Source organism: Mirounga leonina, unplaced genomic scaffold (genome assembly GCF_011800145.1).
Source record: "Mirounga leonina isolate KUSES-001 unplaced genomic scaffold, KU_Mleo_1.0 Mir_125, whole genome shotgun sequence".
In the NCBI taxonomy this organism is placed as follows: domain Eukaryota; kingdom Metazoa; phylum Chordata; class Mammalia; order Carnivora; family Phocidae; genus Mirounga; species Mirounga leonina.
The window spans coordinates 72,453,454-72,469,484 of record NW_023270305.1 but is presented as its reverse complement, the minus strand read 5'-3'; the positions used below and the strand labels follow the sequence as shown (position 1 = coordinate 72,469,484).

The window sequence follows — 16,031 nt, the reverse complement described above, 5'->3', positions numbered from 1 at the left end:
GACTTGGCAGGGTCACAAAGCTGGTGACTGGGGGAGTGTGTTGATTCGGGATTTGAACGCCCACCACCGTCTGGCTGCAGAACCCGTGCCATCCAACAGGAAACGAGCCCATCCCCGGGCCTGGCACGCGGTGAGGGCTCTGCGCGCGGCGGCTGCGGGACGTGCAGCGTGCGAGTGGAATCCGCTTTCCCGGGAGCCTGGACTTCTCACGGCGGGCGTGAGGCGGCGAGGGCTTCCCGGGGTGAGGACCTCGCCCGGGAATCCTGCGGCGGTCGGAAGCCGAGTCCGGAGTTCCGCACGCCCGCCGCAGGGGGGCGCTGCCGCTCTCGCCGGCCGCCCGCGCGCTCCAGGCGGTGCCCGCGGCAGGGCGCGCCGCTGCAAGATGTCGGTGCGCCGCGGCCGGCGGCCCGCGCGGCCCGCCACCCGCCTCTCCTGGCTGCTGTGCTGCAGCGCCCTGCTGTCGCCGGCCGCGGGCTACGTGATCGTGAGCTCGGTGTCCTGGGCCGTCACCAACGAGGTGGACGAGGAGCTGGACAGCGCCTCCACCGAGGAGGCGCTGCCCGCGCTGCTGGAGGACTCGGGCAGCATCTGGCAGCGCAGCTTCCCGGCCTCGGCGCACAAGGAGGACGCGCACCTGCCGCCCCCGCCCGGCGCCGCCCGCGCCAGGCCGCCCCCCGCGCCGCCCGGGATGTTCTCCTACCGGCGCGAGAGCGGCCCCAGGCTGCGCCCCGGCACCGCCCGCTTCCTGGCCCACGCCAGCGCCTGGGGCTGTCTGGCCACCGTGTCCGCCCACGAGAAGGTAAGCCGCCGCGCCGGGAGCCGGCTGCAGGTGCGTGCCTCGCGGTCGCCTGGGGACGGGGAAACGCTGGCGGCCGCCCCCCGCCCCCCCACAGCCGTGCTCCGCCCCGGGTCTCACAGACGTGCCCGGCGGGCTGGGTTGCACGGTGGACAGCGCATAAATAACGGAACCAGACTGTGCTTTGCTTAACCCGGGAAAGGGGGGGAGGGTGCTGACAGCCAGGCATCCTGCCGGGTGGATGGCCCCTGAAGTGCAGTCTTGAGGTGGTCAAAGAGGCGGACACATAACCAGCGCCTGACCCGACACCTGCACGGAAGAAGCCAGACCCGCCTTCGGCATCAAGACTGGGGCGGGCAGCCTCCCAGCCCGCGGCTCCCAACAGACCCGAACTTCGCCGTCACCTACTGACACTGGGCACTGGGAGAAAGACACCACGGGGTCTGTGGTGGAAATTGACATTTTGAAATATGGAACTCAAGAATTTTTCTGGAAAGGAGGCTTAGGGTGCAAAGTGTATACATGCTGGCATGAGCTGTTTTCAGCTGCAGTTTTATCATTCAGTTCGCAAATGTTTTACTCACCTGTTAGCCAGGTTTCCACCTTGAGCCAAAATGACATGGGTAAATATGAGGATGTGCCATCCATAATTACACACCCTCCAGAAAGCTTTCAGGGCTGGTCAGATCCATATAAGGGTTTTATTACAGGGAGGTAGTTTGAAATCCTATTGAATTTATGCAAAACCAATTTTTTTGGAATGTGTAGGTCGCTGGGGGGTCTCACCCTTCTGGAAACTGGCCAAGTCACTGGGTTGTCCACTTTGCTTTCCTCCTATATGAAACTTAGTGGTTGACTATGTAGTTTTGAAGTTCTTGTTTTACTCTTAAAAAATAAGTAAGTTTATTCTGATGATGGTAGTGGTCTTAACCACTAGCATCCAAATGGTTTCTCACAGTTATGTATTATGCTCCTAAGACACACCTTACACAGATATGAAGCTTAAATATGAGGCTGATCTTGGTTTAAAACACAAATTATTTCAGGGCGCGTGGGTGGCTCAGTCAGAAGAGCATGCGACTCTCGATCTGGGGGTTGTGAGTTTGAGCCCCATGTTGGATGTAGAGATCACTTAAAGAAATAAATAAACTTAAAAAAAAAAAGATAGAGTGAATGTTTAAAAAAAATACACAGGTTGTTACAAGCAATTAAAAGTCTAGTGCCAATGTACTGAAGATACTTTGACTTTCAACATCTCTTTTCTTAGCTTTGTTAGGAATTCCCCTTTCCAGTATTGACATTTAATCCAAATTCAATACATTCAGGGAACATTTCCCATGTACACATCACATGTGCAAAGCATGACTCTAGGCAGTTACGACAAGCTGAAAAACAGAATCTGTGAATTGAACTTATATTACCATTTTGGCAGACTCCTGAACATTGTGTCTTCTTCAAAGATGAAAGCCATCCCTTATTCCAAGTCTACACACACCGCTACCATATAACGCTTTATGCAAAGACAGCCCCTGAGTTCTGAGCTCAGTGACAATAAAGAGCACTCTGTAAAGGGTAAATAAAGCTCATGAAGATTGGGATGCAGGACGCAGCAGGGCTTGGGGAAACCTAAGAAATATTTGCACATATGTCTGAGAACTTCACCTCCTCCACAGGATGATCATGAACAAAAATGAGTGTAGCATGTTTCTGTGACTTCAGGGTGAGTTGCTGAATTATATAATGAAATATTGATTACAATTAAAAAAAAAAGAAAATGGTGTGGCTCTAAAAGAAACAGTAATAGAAAGTTCCCGGAGTCCAAAAATCACAGAAGATATTAAAGTTAAGACCTAAGTTCTATCCCTGAAGTTTTCAAAACCTTGCGAGAGTGGGGCCTCCACGGCAGCTTGTGGAAAGAGTTCTAGAACCCCTCCATAAATTTCATCGCCCCTCCCACAAATAACTTTAAATTTCATAAAGGGAGCATTTTTCTATGTATATGCAGGAGCTTCAAGAATAACCCCCTAGCTGTTCTTCCAAACAGAATGCCCCTGCTCAGCTCCTCTGTAGAAATTCTGGAGCCATCCCTGGGTGAACTGGGTCAGTTGGGAACCACTGTGCCTTCATTTACTACCTGTCGAAACCATGGTGATGCCATGCCATCCCCGTGGCTATATTTCCTGGCCAGAGACACAAGGGAAGCTCCTGCCTCAGCTCAATCCAAAACCCTGCATTGAAAAAGCCTTTTTCGCTGTTTGTTAGATCCCAGGACTGCCGTTTGGGAACTGCCTGCCCATCAGCGATGGCCCCTTGAACAACAGCACTGGGGTTCCTTTCTTCTATGTGACACCCAGGGACCCTGCAGTGGCCGATCTGATGAAAAACCCCATGGCCTCCCTCCTGCTGCCGGAATCGGAAGGAGAGTTCTGCAGGTAGACAAAGGGGTCGGTCTTGCCAGCACAGGTCCTCTGCATAAAGCAGGGAGACTATGGGGTGGGACCTCTCTGCGTCGCAGGACTTTAGCAGGGCCCTGAGATGCAAAGTGATGTGTTCACCAACCTGAAGTGGAAAGAGGGGCTTTCTACTCCTTGGAATCAGATAAATACAATTCTGCCACTCACCAAGCTGTGTGGTTGGGGGCAAGTGACTTCAACTTTGGGAGCCTCGGCGTCCTCCTCTGTGAAATGGGAATAATAATCCCTACATCATAGGGTGACTGGGAGGGTTGAGGGTCTTGTACAATACCCGGTGGGCAAATGGCAGCTCTTGTTATGATGGAAAAGGGGTAGGGAGGGGAGGTTGGGGAAGGAAGGATCCAGTAGTTGGTCTGTGAGGCCCACATAGCATGGAATCCATTTACCGCCCCCCAGCGGGCTCCCTAGTTCACTCTCTGTTTATCGTTTTTCAGATTAATTTCAAACCCTCCATCCCCCACCCAAGATGTGTATGCACAAAGACCCCGAATTCTTTAATACACTTTTTCAAAAACTCTAAAAGAAAAGACACTTAAGTGCAGATGGAACATTAACCCAGCACCATTGTGTAGAGCTTGAAATCGCATCCTGCCAGGGAGATGTCTGCACCAAGCTTGTGTGGGGGCCGCATGGCAGGAGCCCCCTGGGGAGCAGCAAATGCAGCAGGGGGCCTCAGCAGTCCCTTAACCCCCAGGACTCCGTCGCTTTAGGAACTAGGATGGGATTCATCCCAATTCCAAAATTCTATTATCATTTTTTTTTAAAGATTTTATTTATTTGACAGAGAGAGACACAGCAAGAGAGGGAACACAAGCAGGGGGAGTGGGAGAGGGAGAAGCAGGCTTCCCGCGGAGCAGGGAGCCTGATGTGGGGCTCGATCCCAGGACGCTGGGATCCGAGCCGAAGGCAGACGCTTAACTACTGAGCTACCCAGGCGCCCCAAAATTCTATTATTCTTTATGCAAAGCATAAAAAACATATTAAACAAACAAACTGATTAGTTCCTTGAGGGTTTGGGGGGTGTTAATAATCAAAGCAACAACATGCTGTAAAATGCCACCCAGATAAAAGACCCGTCGCTTACCCTTGGGACACTGACAAGGAGGGACTGCATCCGGCTGGAGACAGTTCAGCTGACCCACTTCCCTATACCGTCTGGCAAAAAGCCAGGAACAGGGGTGTTTCCTCTTTCATGGAATATTCTCTCTGTTCTTGGCCAGCCAAGCTTGCTGGCACCAGAAGTCTATTCCCAGGGTACCTTTCTAAACATCGGGGGAGTTCCTAAGTCAGGCATCCTAAAAGTCGTCACCAGGCTGGGGCATGTTGACGCCACACCTGCTCTGGGAGACACGGAGCAGAGTGCGCAGCCGCGGCAGTGCTCAGGGTGTGGGAGGAATTGTCGACTGGACGGTCCCCGGCGGAGGCCAGCCGGAGCTGAAAGCTGGCACCCATGAGAAATCCGGCTTCGAGAGGTCCTCGCTGCGGGGCATCCAGGTCCGTAAGAACTGGGCGAGCCCGTGTGCGCGGCCTGGAACCGTGTGTGCTGACCATCTTCAGGTGTGCAGACCCCCTACAGGAAGCGCAAACCTCAGGGCACCACAAGGGTAGCTGGCCGAGGCAGCTTGGGACCCGAGGCGGCCCCCCCCCCCCCAGGCCCCAGGGCCACGGTGTCTCAGCACGCTTGTACGTCTGGCCTGGAAGAGGAGGGATGAGCTGCCACCTTGGTACCCCTGTGTCTAGATCCTCATGCGAAACCACTTCTCAGAACTGCTCCCCCCGCCCCCCGTCCTGCTTAAGCTTCTGAAGCATTAAAATAGAGCTTAAAGAACTACACACAAAAATCAAGTTTAGGCACAGGAAGCACCGAAGCTCAGGTGACTGGCAGTGGGGCTCGTTGTCACCCCGAGGGCGCCTACTCCCAATATGAACTGCCTGCGTCCAGGTGTGTTTCCTCTGGGTGAGCTTCATTGTCCAAGTTCAGCATTACATTTCGGGTTTTGCCTCCAGAATCTTGGGGATGTCGAGCACAGAGACTTCACAAGAGAGACAGGCCAACACTGGAGCCCTGAATAATCAAGCCAAGCGGGAACTCGTCGGGCCACAGGAGCATAGCAAGGCATCAGGTGGAAATGTCCGTAGCTAAGAACTACTCCTACACGCAAGAAGTTCAAGGTTTCGGGCTGGCAAGACAATAACGGCCTGGCCCTCCTATCTGATCCCAGGGCCTAGAGGGATGGCCAGTGAGACCAGGGCTCTTTGTCAAGCACTTCAAAGCATTTCCCGCAGAGCAGTGGGATTAAAAAAACAAAAACAAAAACAAACAAACAAAAAAACAACTCCTATTTCTCATGATGATGATAAATCAAAGCCACCTGATCCTTTCACGTTCAGAAGGCCGCTCATCCTCAAAAACGAGCATTGCCTTCATTCTTTAAAGCTGGTGTCCTTGGGAATTGAAAACATGCAACAGCATTTTTACCATCACATTTGGTGCATGCTGTGTGCTCGTGGTCTTCTGCCGCTCTCTGTCCCTGGGGAGGGGCCGGGGCTACCCCATTTCCTCCCAAGTGGGCAGACATATCCAGAACCTGTTCTTTCCGTGTGATGCATCCCAGGGCTCTGCAGGCCCCGAGGGTCATGCAAGGGTGAAGAGCCCGCAGCAACTGAACCACAAATCAAGGCCAGTCAGGAAGGAAGCAACGTGGCTGCTGAAGGAAAGAAGTGCCTTCCCAGCCCTCTCCTGAATGGCCCATGGGGCATTTCGGCTACAGCCTGCCTCTCCGTGCATCACGGTTGGCCCTGGTGCCCGCAGAGTCTGCACCGGGACAGGCTGGTGAGCCCACTTTTACGGACAGGGCACAGCCGCAGAATGAGGGCTGAACACGGTTCCCTTCCGAGGGTGAGCCCAGTGCATCTGTTTCTACTGCGAAGGCAGGCTGATCGACCCTCTGCTTGTAGAGCTCCACACACAGACAGCTAGCTGGGTGTGTGTGCGTGTGCGTGTGCTTGCGTGCACGCACGTGTGTGTGCTATGACGCGCATATCCGACTGTTACCTGTTCTGAGGGCATATACGTCAGTCACCCCCACTGGTTCCCTCCCAGTCCACTCTGTCACCTTGAATGCATCCTCAATCCAGCAGCTAAAGTGATCTTTCAGAACCCACATCAGATCCTGGATCTCCCCTGCTGAAATACTTTCACTGGGAAAAAATATCAAAATCCTCAGTAATGGCCTAAGAGGCCTTGCACAGCTGGGAGCCTGCCTCCCTCTCAAAATAGATAAGAGAGCCTGAGTCTTTGCTAATTGACTTAATAGTGGACTGATATCACAGTTTTATTAATTTGAGAGGTTTAACCTAAAAGCTTGTTGTCATCAAAGCTGATGTAGGTGTTTGGCATGCAGCTAAGAAATTGCTAATCCATTTTGTGTATCTATTCAATGTGTCTATTCTGGACATTTCCTATAAGTGGAATTATATAATATATGCTTTTTATGACTGATTTCTTTCACTTAGCATGATGCTTTGTCAATGCAAAATGAGCAAATCTTTTAGAATCTCCAACAGGAAGAAAGAGCATTTTATCTGAGCCCAAGTTAGGATAGCTGCTGGGAAATATGCTCTTCATAAGGAAGAAAGTACTCTGGAGAATGAATCCTTTTTACAAGGTTATATACTTTTTACATTCTGTAGAAGCTCAAAAGATTATGGATTAGCATAAAGGCAGGAATCAAGAGTTTTGTCATCAAGGAATTCAGGGAACAGGAACATTGATCAATATCTCAAGGACAAGAAGGTTTTCCTTTAGACTACTCCTTCACAAAGCAGATGCACAGTGCATGCCTGGTGGGCCATAAATCAGGCTTTTAGGTTGAACAAAGTTTATGTACAGTCATGCTGACATAGAAAGAAATCTAGAATGGTTTCCCTGGTGGGTCTTTAGAGAGTTTTTCTCTCATCAGCTTTCAGGGTTCATTATGTTTTAGCATGTATCAATACTTCATTCCTTTTTATGGCCAAATCCCATTTTATTGTATGAATATACCACATTCTGTTTATCTATTTTTACTGATCTATTCATCAGTTGGTGGACATTTGCTTCCATGTTTTGGCTATTATGAATTATGCTACTATGAATATTTGAAAATTTTTGTATGGACTTTTTTTTTTTTTTTCAATTCTCTTTGGTACCCACCTAAGAGTGGAACTGAACTGCTGTGTCATATGGTAACTGTATGTTTAACTTTTTGAGGGACTGAATGTTTTTTTCACCGGCTGTGCCATTGTATCTTCCCATCAGCAATGTATGAGGTGTCCAGTTTCTCCACATCCTCACCAACACTTGTTATTGTCTGACTTGTTTATGATGTCCATCCTAGTGGCTATGAGTGGTATCTCACTGTGGTTTTGATATGCATTTCCCTAATGACTACTAATGTTAAGTGTCTTCTCATGTTCTTATTAGCTATCTGTATATCTTCTTTGGAGAACTATTTTATGCCTTTGCCCACTTTTTATTGGGCCATTTCTCTTTTTATTATTCAGTTGCCAGAGTTCTTTCTGTATTCTGGATATGATCCTCATCAGATGTATAATTTGCAGATATTTTCCTAAATAATTTTTATCTAATTTTCTCTTCTTTTTGTCATTGGAAGAAATAGAAAAACTCAGGATTCAATATTGACATTTAAATTCTAGGGCACCTGGGTGGCTTTCTGCCTTTGGCTCAGGTCATGATCTCAGGGTTCTAGGATTGAGCCCCACATCGGGTTCCCTGCTCAGCAGGGGGCCTGCTTCTCCCTCTCCCCCTGCTTGTGCTCTCTCTCACTATCTCTCTCTCTGTCAAATAAATAAATAAAATCTTTTTAAAAATAAATAAGATCTTAAATAAATATATTCTATATAGTCTTGGTAGTGTCCTTTTGCTTCTATAAGCTGGGTCTCCCCCATCAGAAAAGGACATAATTGAGATAACTTTCCTGAGATAATACAGAAGTGTACCTAAATTATCTAATGTAGAATGTTAAGGAATGTCTAAGAAAAAAGATTTTAATTAATTGGATTACAAAGGAATTTGTGAGGGAAAGCTGTTATTCTAATAATGTAGGGATGCGGTGGGGAGATAACAGTAAGTTCAACTAAACATGAATTGAATTAGGCATACTGTGTACAAAGGAACATCCTAAATATTGTGATGAGACTAGGAAGTTTTTCTTTCAAACGACATTTACCGAGCACTGCCTGTGTGCCAGGCAATGGCCATGTGCGTAAAGGGCCCCTAACTGTTAAAGCCACCCTCTCCACAGTAGGGGAGATGAATAGAAATCCACACGGTAGCTGTGGTTTCCACCAGCTTAGCATCTCCACTTTGCATCTGTCCACCATTTTCATCTCATCCAAGCCAACCTGACCTGTCCTTCAAAATTAAGAGACTGAGGAGCCTGGGTGGCTCAGTCCATTAAGCATCGGACTCTTGATTTCTGCTCAAGTCATGGTCTCAGGGTCCTGAGATGGAGCCCCAGGTTGGGCTCTGCGCTCGGGGCGGAGTCTGCCTGAGATTCTCCCTCTCCCTCTGCCCCTCCCCCGCTCGCACGCTGTCTCTCCCTCTCTTTCTCTAAAGTAAATAAATAAACCTAAGAAACAAAAACAATGAAGACACGAACCTCTTGAAAGTCGCTTCCTTTCTTTGCCTCTTCCTTCCCATGTTAAAGCTGTGTTCACATTTTCTAGTCCCAGTAATTACCAGTTAGTTCATTCCCCAGGGTGCACTTCATTTCTGCCTCGAGAGGAGCCCAGGTCTCAGCCCCCGCGGACTGCCCAGGCCCAGGACCCCCTGCTCGGAGAGGCCCACGCCCCTGCGCCCAGGTCTGCCAGGACAGCAGGGTGTTTGCCCGCTCCCCACTTGCTGACCCTAGTTCGCTCTCCACTGCCGTCCTGCCCCGTTCCCCTTGAGGTGTCTGCAGAGCAGGCAGCGCTGAGGTTGACCGGGCTGCGGGCACTTGGGATTCTCGAAGCGGCAAAGCTTTCCCTGTAAGAGGGGCCGGGGCTCCGGCGTGCTTAGCGGTACTTACAGCCTGTGAGGGCCTGCGACAAGGCTGCCGCCTTCCATCCTACAGGTTAGGAGCTGAGGGCTGAGAGCTGGAGGGCAGCCGTGGAGGGTGCAGGGTTTGGTCATCCCCCCACCGCCACCACCATGCATGGTCTGTGCAGACAGACAGCCCTGCTCCTCACTGAGCGCACACAACCTCCGGTTCCGGCTCCTCGGGAGCTGCCTTCTTCGCTTCTCCCCGTTCAAGTGAGTGAAGTGTCGGAGTGCCGGGCAGCTTCTCTTGCTTAACTCACCGTTCGCTGCACATCTCTGGGCAAGATGGACAGTAGGACTTGGGGAAGGACAACTGAACGTGCAGTGCCAGACAGCGTCATCAGAGAGCGTGGATGTGACCTCTGAGGCTAGAGCCCCAACGACTAGGTCATTGTAACACCAGGATAAGGGCCAAAGCAAAGCACACTCTGAGGGCTCCTGTGGTCTGTGGAGCCTCTGCAGGGAGATGCCGTGCTCTTTCTGAGGCAGGAGCTGTGGTGGATCTAAGAAGCACAGGTCGCCCGAGCTGAGCAACGAGCCCTGCGAGCCCAGGACGGGCTTCCGGCGGTGCGGGCAGAATGGCAGAGGGGGCTTGGGTGGAATCTTGGAAGTGGTTTCAGGGCAGCATCCAATCAGAGGCCAGCCCTGCAGCTGAGGAGCTGCCAGGGTCCCCCAGCCCCCATCTCAGAAGATCACATGGTGTCCCTGCTCCAGTCACTGGCCGCCCCTCATTGCAGGCATGGAGAACACCTCTGCTCCTTACCTCCAGCCTCCCACCGCACTGCTGGGCATCCCTTCCAAGCTCCATGTCTCCTGCTTGTGCTTTTCTTTTCTTCCCTGAGTCTCAGCAACCTCTGCAAACAAAACCAAACTCTTCTGTCTCCTGCTGGTACCAGGATCCAAAATGCAACATCAAGGAGGCTGCCATTTACAGGATTGTACACATTTACTTCTCTTCCCTCCCGCACGCCAGCCTGGGTGCACCAGGGAGGGGGCCTTGCCTTGTCCTGATCATCAAGACTCATTCATGTGCTTTCCTAAACAGAAGAACAGCCCTTCCTGAGCTGTGCTGGCTACCCTCCACCTCCCCACCCAACCGGGTCCTCTCCCCCAGTCACACAGAGACGCAGCAATTCCTGGCTAGCTGCAGTCAGCTATTGTTTCTTTAGGAGTGATTTTATTGTCTTGCTCCATCAGGAGCCAAGGAATGCCGTGAAGCTGGAGTCAGAGGTCAGGAAATAGCAGATGGGGTATCAGAAGGGGGCCCTGTGCAAAATGATAACCAGGAGCAAGAAGTAAACGGACAGACGTGGGTGGGGGAGTCCAGTAGGAGAGGCAGTTCCTTTCCTGCCAGTGCTCCACACATCCCCAGTCTGGGGATGGACCAGCAGGGCCCTGACTAATCCAGAAAGAACAAGGGCCAGATTCTGGATTCCAGATTTCACACCAGCAAGGTCTTTTTCACTATTTCACTCTATAACCCATTTTCTTGCCTTTTCGAGCTTCTGGAAACTGCCTGCATTCCTTGGCTTGTGGCCCCTTCTACCTTCAAAGCCAGCAATGGCTGGTTGTCTTTCTCTCTGACACTCTGTTTTGTCTCTCCCCAAGACCTTTAAGGACCCCTGTGCTGCATTGGGCCCAGCCGGATAATCCAGGATAATCTCTCTATCCAACACCAGCTGATTAGCCGCCTTAATTTCCCTTTGCCATGTAAGGTGACACAGTCACATGTTAGGATGCAAACATCTTGGTGGGGATGGCATTATCCTCCCTACCACAGGTGGAAAGGAACTTATACTGAGTCTAGCCTGGGTTGCCCACTGTGGAAAGGGAAAGTTTTCTGTTTACTGATTTAAATACATAATCTCCTTTTTTTTTATTATATTCAGTTAGCGAACATAGAGTACATCATTACATAATCTCCTTTCTATTCTGTGTAATCACCACCAGTGGAGAACTAAAACGCTCCCTATTTAAATATGATGGCCCCTATTTAAATTCGGTAATGACTTACTTATGAATACTAATTCGTTGCTTTCATCAAAGAGCAATTCTGTGAAGAAATTAGCTTTACTACTGAACAAAGCATTAGGTACAACTGATGACAGTCTTGTCCAGTAGATGCAGATTTAGTTCCTGTTTACCGTTCTTGCTTATTTTCTCCTGTCGCAGGTATTTTTACAAAGTTCAATATAGATTCGGTTTTTGTAGTTATTATGTGGATTGCTTCCCAAAATTCTTTCATCTTAACCCACAAGAGAAATTCACAATTCAGCAGCTACATTTTTGCAGTGTCCTAAACACAGCAGACTATAACACTTTCAAATGGTACAGTGTTCTCACATGAAGCAACTGACATGAAAATGTGGGCATGCCCACTCTTCCTCTTGTTAAAACTCAATAGGCTGTGTAATAGAGAAAAGCTTTCAGACAGGTGAAAACAAGTTCCTTAAATATAAGCAAAACATATGCTTTGCTCAACAAATGTACCTTTCTCGAGATTTTAATGCAATTTAATGGGTGAGAATGAGTTTTAATGAATTGTGCCTCGAAGCTTCCATTTTATGATACAAGCCATCTGGGAGAAGAGGATCTAGGAGAGTCTGCTTGGCCAGCTGTGTCAGGAGCCCTCAAACCTCCCCGGGGCGCGAGGATTCGCTAAGACGACTCACAGGACGACTGTGAAAGGATACAGATCAAGGTCATCAAAGGCAAAGTCCAAGAGAAAGCAGGCCCAGGCTTCCAGGAGTCCCTCCCCGTGGAATTACATGGAGATGCACTTAATTCTCCCAGCAACGGGGCATGACAACACACCAGAGAAGCTCACCTGAGCCTTGAGACCCAGGGTTTTTCCTGTAATTCAGTCACGTGGGTGCTACAGTGTCCGCAGGACTGATTTTAGCTACTCAGTCTCTGGGCCCCATGAGGTTAAATTGACCCTGTGTGGCCCAGGGCCTCGGACATACAAAAACACTCTCATGGAGGAGGATGTGTCAGGGGCTCAGAAGTGATCTTCCAGGAGCCAGTCGAGGGCCAGTCCTCCTGAAGCAGGCCTCTCTGTGGAATGCGCAGGGTTTGGGCAGCTGCGACCCGCTGAGTTAGCTCTTTAGCACGTACCAGGCCATCATGAAAGGGGACCTACATCACATGGATATCGTGAGGATTAAGCAAGTCAGATGCCTTAAAAGATAGGTCATGTTATGTAACGAAGTTACGTAAATGTCAAATAATGATACCTGATTTCAAAGAGGAAAATAGAAATGATAGCATTTTCTCAAGCAGTAATCAATTATAAAACAAAACAAATGGATTGGTAACTAGGTGGATAGATTTGAAATGAAATGCACAGCCCGGCTAGAAACTGTCGAGGTTCTTCTAGTGGGGACAGCTTTTACCATGATGCCGGGGGATATCATAGTATTAGGATGGTAAAAATACACAAACAGGGGTGCCTGGGTGGCTCAGTCAGCTAAGCATCTGCCTTCAGCTCAGGTCATGATCACAGCGTTAGGGATCAAGCCCCACATCGGGCTCCCTGTTCAGTGGGGAGCCTGCTTCTCCCTCTGCCCCCACTCATGCTTGCTCTCTCTCTCTCTCTCTCTCCCCCCCTCTGAAATAAATAAAATCTTAAAAAAAAATACACTTCTAGGAGCCAGCTAGAGTGTGTCTTTCCCACATCTCCCTGGGCTCCTTAGACACTGAGGCTCCCAATGGAGGGAGAGGATCTGCCACACACATAATTGGTCTCCATTTTAAGCTTAAAAAAGAAAATACTTCTAAGATTTTATAAGTTAACTCCCATCTACATTATATATTATTTACTACAGTCCTAATTTAATCCCTTCCAGCCCATAATATCCTCCCTCTGCAACAAATGTGGCCCGAGAGGCAGAGGAGGAGGTTTTTGGTGCTCACCATTTCAGAGTCACCGTTCAGTCCCTACCATCTTTGTATTAGCCCAGGCTGCCGTCACAAACTGGCAGACTGGGAGGCCGAAACAACAGAAATTCATTTTTTCAGGTCGGGAGGCTGGAAGTCCAAGACTAAGGTGTCAGCAGGGTTGGTTTCCCTTGAGGCCTCTCTCCTGCGTTTGAAGATGGCGTCCTTCTTGCTTGGTCCTCACGTGGGCTTCCCTCTGTGTGCCCCTCCCTGCTCTCTTCTTATAAGATCAGCAGTCCCATCGGATGAGGACACCACCCGTATGACCTCATTAGCCTTAAGTAATTAATGAACCTTAATTACGTCTCTTAAGACCCTGTTTTCAAAGACAGTCCCACTGGGAGTTTGTGCTTCACCATTGGAATTTGAAGGGCACACCGTTCAGTCCATAGCAATCTTCTTGATATTTCATGATCAATACCACTACCAATCGAGGCTGTACAATTCCAGAACTTTCCAGCCACTCCATCCCTTCAGCCCCCAAGACAGATGAGAAGCAACAGCAACACTCTCTGAGGGCTTGCTACACGCCAGGCACTGTTCTCATTACGTTATGTGAATTCGTGCATTTAATCCTCATGGAGGGGTTCCAGGGGACCCGATGAACAGTCTCACAATCTAAACCAGGGGTCGGAAAATGTTTTCTGTAGGGGGAGGATGGCAAATTTTGTAGGTGTGGTAGGCCGTACAGTTCCTGTCATGACTCCTGAACTCTGCCATTGGGGTGTGAAAACAGCCACGGGCAAATGAATGTGACTGTCCTCCAAAACAACTTTTTTCAAGTAGACTGAAATCCAAATTTCATATAGATTTCACGTGTCCTAAAATAGTACTCTTTTGATTTTTCTCAATCCTCTAACAATGTAAAATCCATTCTTCTCTGTCACACCAAACAGAAATAGGTGACAGACAATCATTTGCCTGGTCTAAACCAATTGAGAAATAAAAGAGTAAAGCAAAGTCTCACCTTTAACACTGATCAAGCCAATGTGGAGAATGTGGGCAAAGAAACTCCCGAATTGACAGATTTACAAAGTCTGCCACGCTTCACCTTAGACCTCCCTGAGCTGTGGCTGGTCTTTCCAGTTTACGGCAGAGATAAGTAGAATAGAATGGTTACTTCCTGTAGGGAGATGTCCAGTATCTTCTTTCAGATTCGCCAATTAATTGAAGTCTGAGTAGTGGAGAGAGTCAAGAGTGTTATCCTGGGGAACCCCCCTCATCACAGGACCAACAAGTCTCCCTATCTCCCCACACCGACACCTCACAACACCACTATGAGGCAGGGACTCTTCATGTCTGTTTCTTACATGTGAGGAAACTGAGGCATAAAGAGGTTGAGTCACAGACAGGATTCAAGTTTAGGAGGCTGATTAGGAGCCCACGCTTTTTTGTTTTTTAAAGATCTTACTTACAGTAATCTCTGTCCCCCACGTGGGGCTCGACCCACAACCCTGAGATCAAGAGTCACACGCTCCACCAACTGAGCTAGCCAGGTGCCCCAGGATCCCATGCTCTTAACCACCTCACTATATGCTTTTCACGTCCTCCTGTATTTACCATATATCAGAATGCTCAGCCCTACAGACTGTACAAGACAGACAAGGAAAGAGTACTTTATCTCTCTTTTTTCTGACTGTACCTGGCCTTAAGCAAAAGGGAAATGCAAGCTGTCTCCCGCTTCCTTCTCTCCTTTGATGTGGTGGAGAACAGTCCATTTTCTCATTTAGCCTTCGATAATGAAATATGGTGCCAGAAAATCTTTCAAGGCTATAGACTGATGGGGAAGGGAAATGATTCAGTCTGCCTCGAAGAGCTCTATCTTTAACATGCCCACATTAACGTTTATATGAGAACACCATTCATTACTTCCTTATGATGCTCCTCGTGCTTTTACACACCTTTGAACTCTGTGAAGAAGGCGGGCAAGAAATTAATGTCCTCACTTTACAGAAGAGGAAGCTGAGGCTCTGTCCATGGGGCTGCAGCTCACAAGGTCAGTGGCGGCATTGAGAGCGGACACCGTGCACTTCCTGTGATTCAGCTGCTCCGCACAGCCCCACAATACAGCGTGACATCACTCAACATCAGAGCTGCAGTTTTCCAGCCCCTTCTCTATGCTCAGTGGACAGAAATGGTAGAAAAATGTTTGAGAATTCTGTGAGTAGATAGACCTCACAGCATGTACTTCTCCAAATAAAATGTTCACAATTTAATTTTTAGGTGGAAAAAATAAGATAAAAGCTCTAAGTATGATATAATCCCAAGCTTATTTTAAAACACACTTATTTTTATTTTCTAACATATTTTTATAGTTTCCAAATCTTCTATATGGAAACTGATAGTGTTTTTATCTTAAAAAAAGAAATACAACTACAGACTTCATCAATCTAAAAAAATAGTAGGAAGAAAAACCTTTTTTTAAATGCACACTCATAAGAAACAAAAAGACATCCCCAGGGGTCAAAAATTAAGATGAAACAAAAAACCAGAACTTCTCTAGTGGGGTTTACCAGTCTGAGAAAAATAGAGGCTTAGGTTTTTTGGGTTTTTAAAAAGATTTTTTTTTAATTTTATTTGAGAGAGGGAGAAGCAGACTCCCCACTGAGAGGAAGCCCGATGTGGGACTCGATCCTAGGACCCTGGGAGCAGGACCTGAGCCAAAGGCGGACACTTAACGGACTGAACCACCCAGGCGCCCAGAGGCTTAGGTTTTAATACAACTAGAAAGAAGAAACAA

At 48.6% G+C, this 16,031-nt stretch overlaps 1 protein-coding gene across 1 annotated transcript in view; it reads left to right on the top strand.

Annotated features, from left to right (window-relative positions):
- Window positions 1–382: 382 nt before the first annotated feature.
- The window catches only part of CREG2 (cellular repressor of E1A stimulated genes 2), a 29,766-nt gene continuing 14,117 nt past the window's right edge, over window positions 383–16,031 (top strand). The window contains exons 1-2 of the mRNA XM_035001814.1: window positions 383–799; window positions 3,059–3,228. Coding sequence (XP_034857705.1) covers window positions 383–799; window positions 3,059–3,228 — 587 coding nt within the window. The remainder of the gene's footprint in view (window positions 800–3,058; window positions 3,229–16,031) is intronic.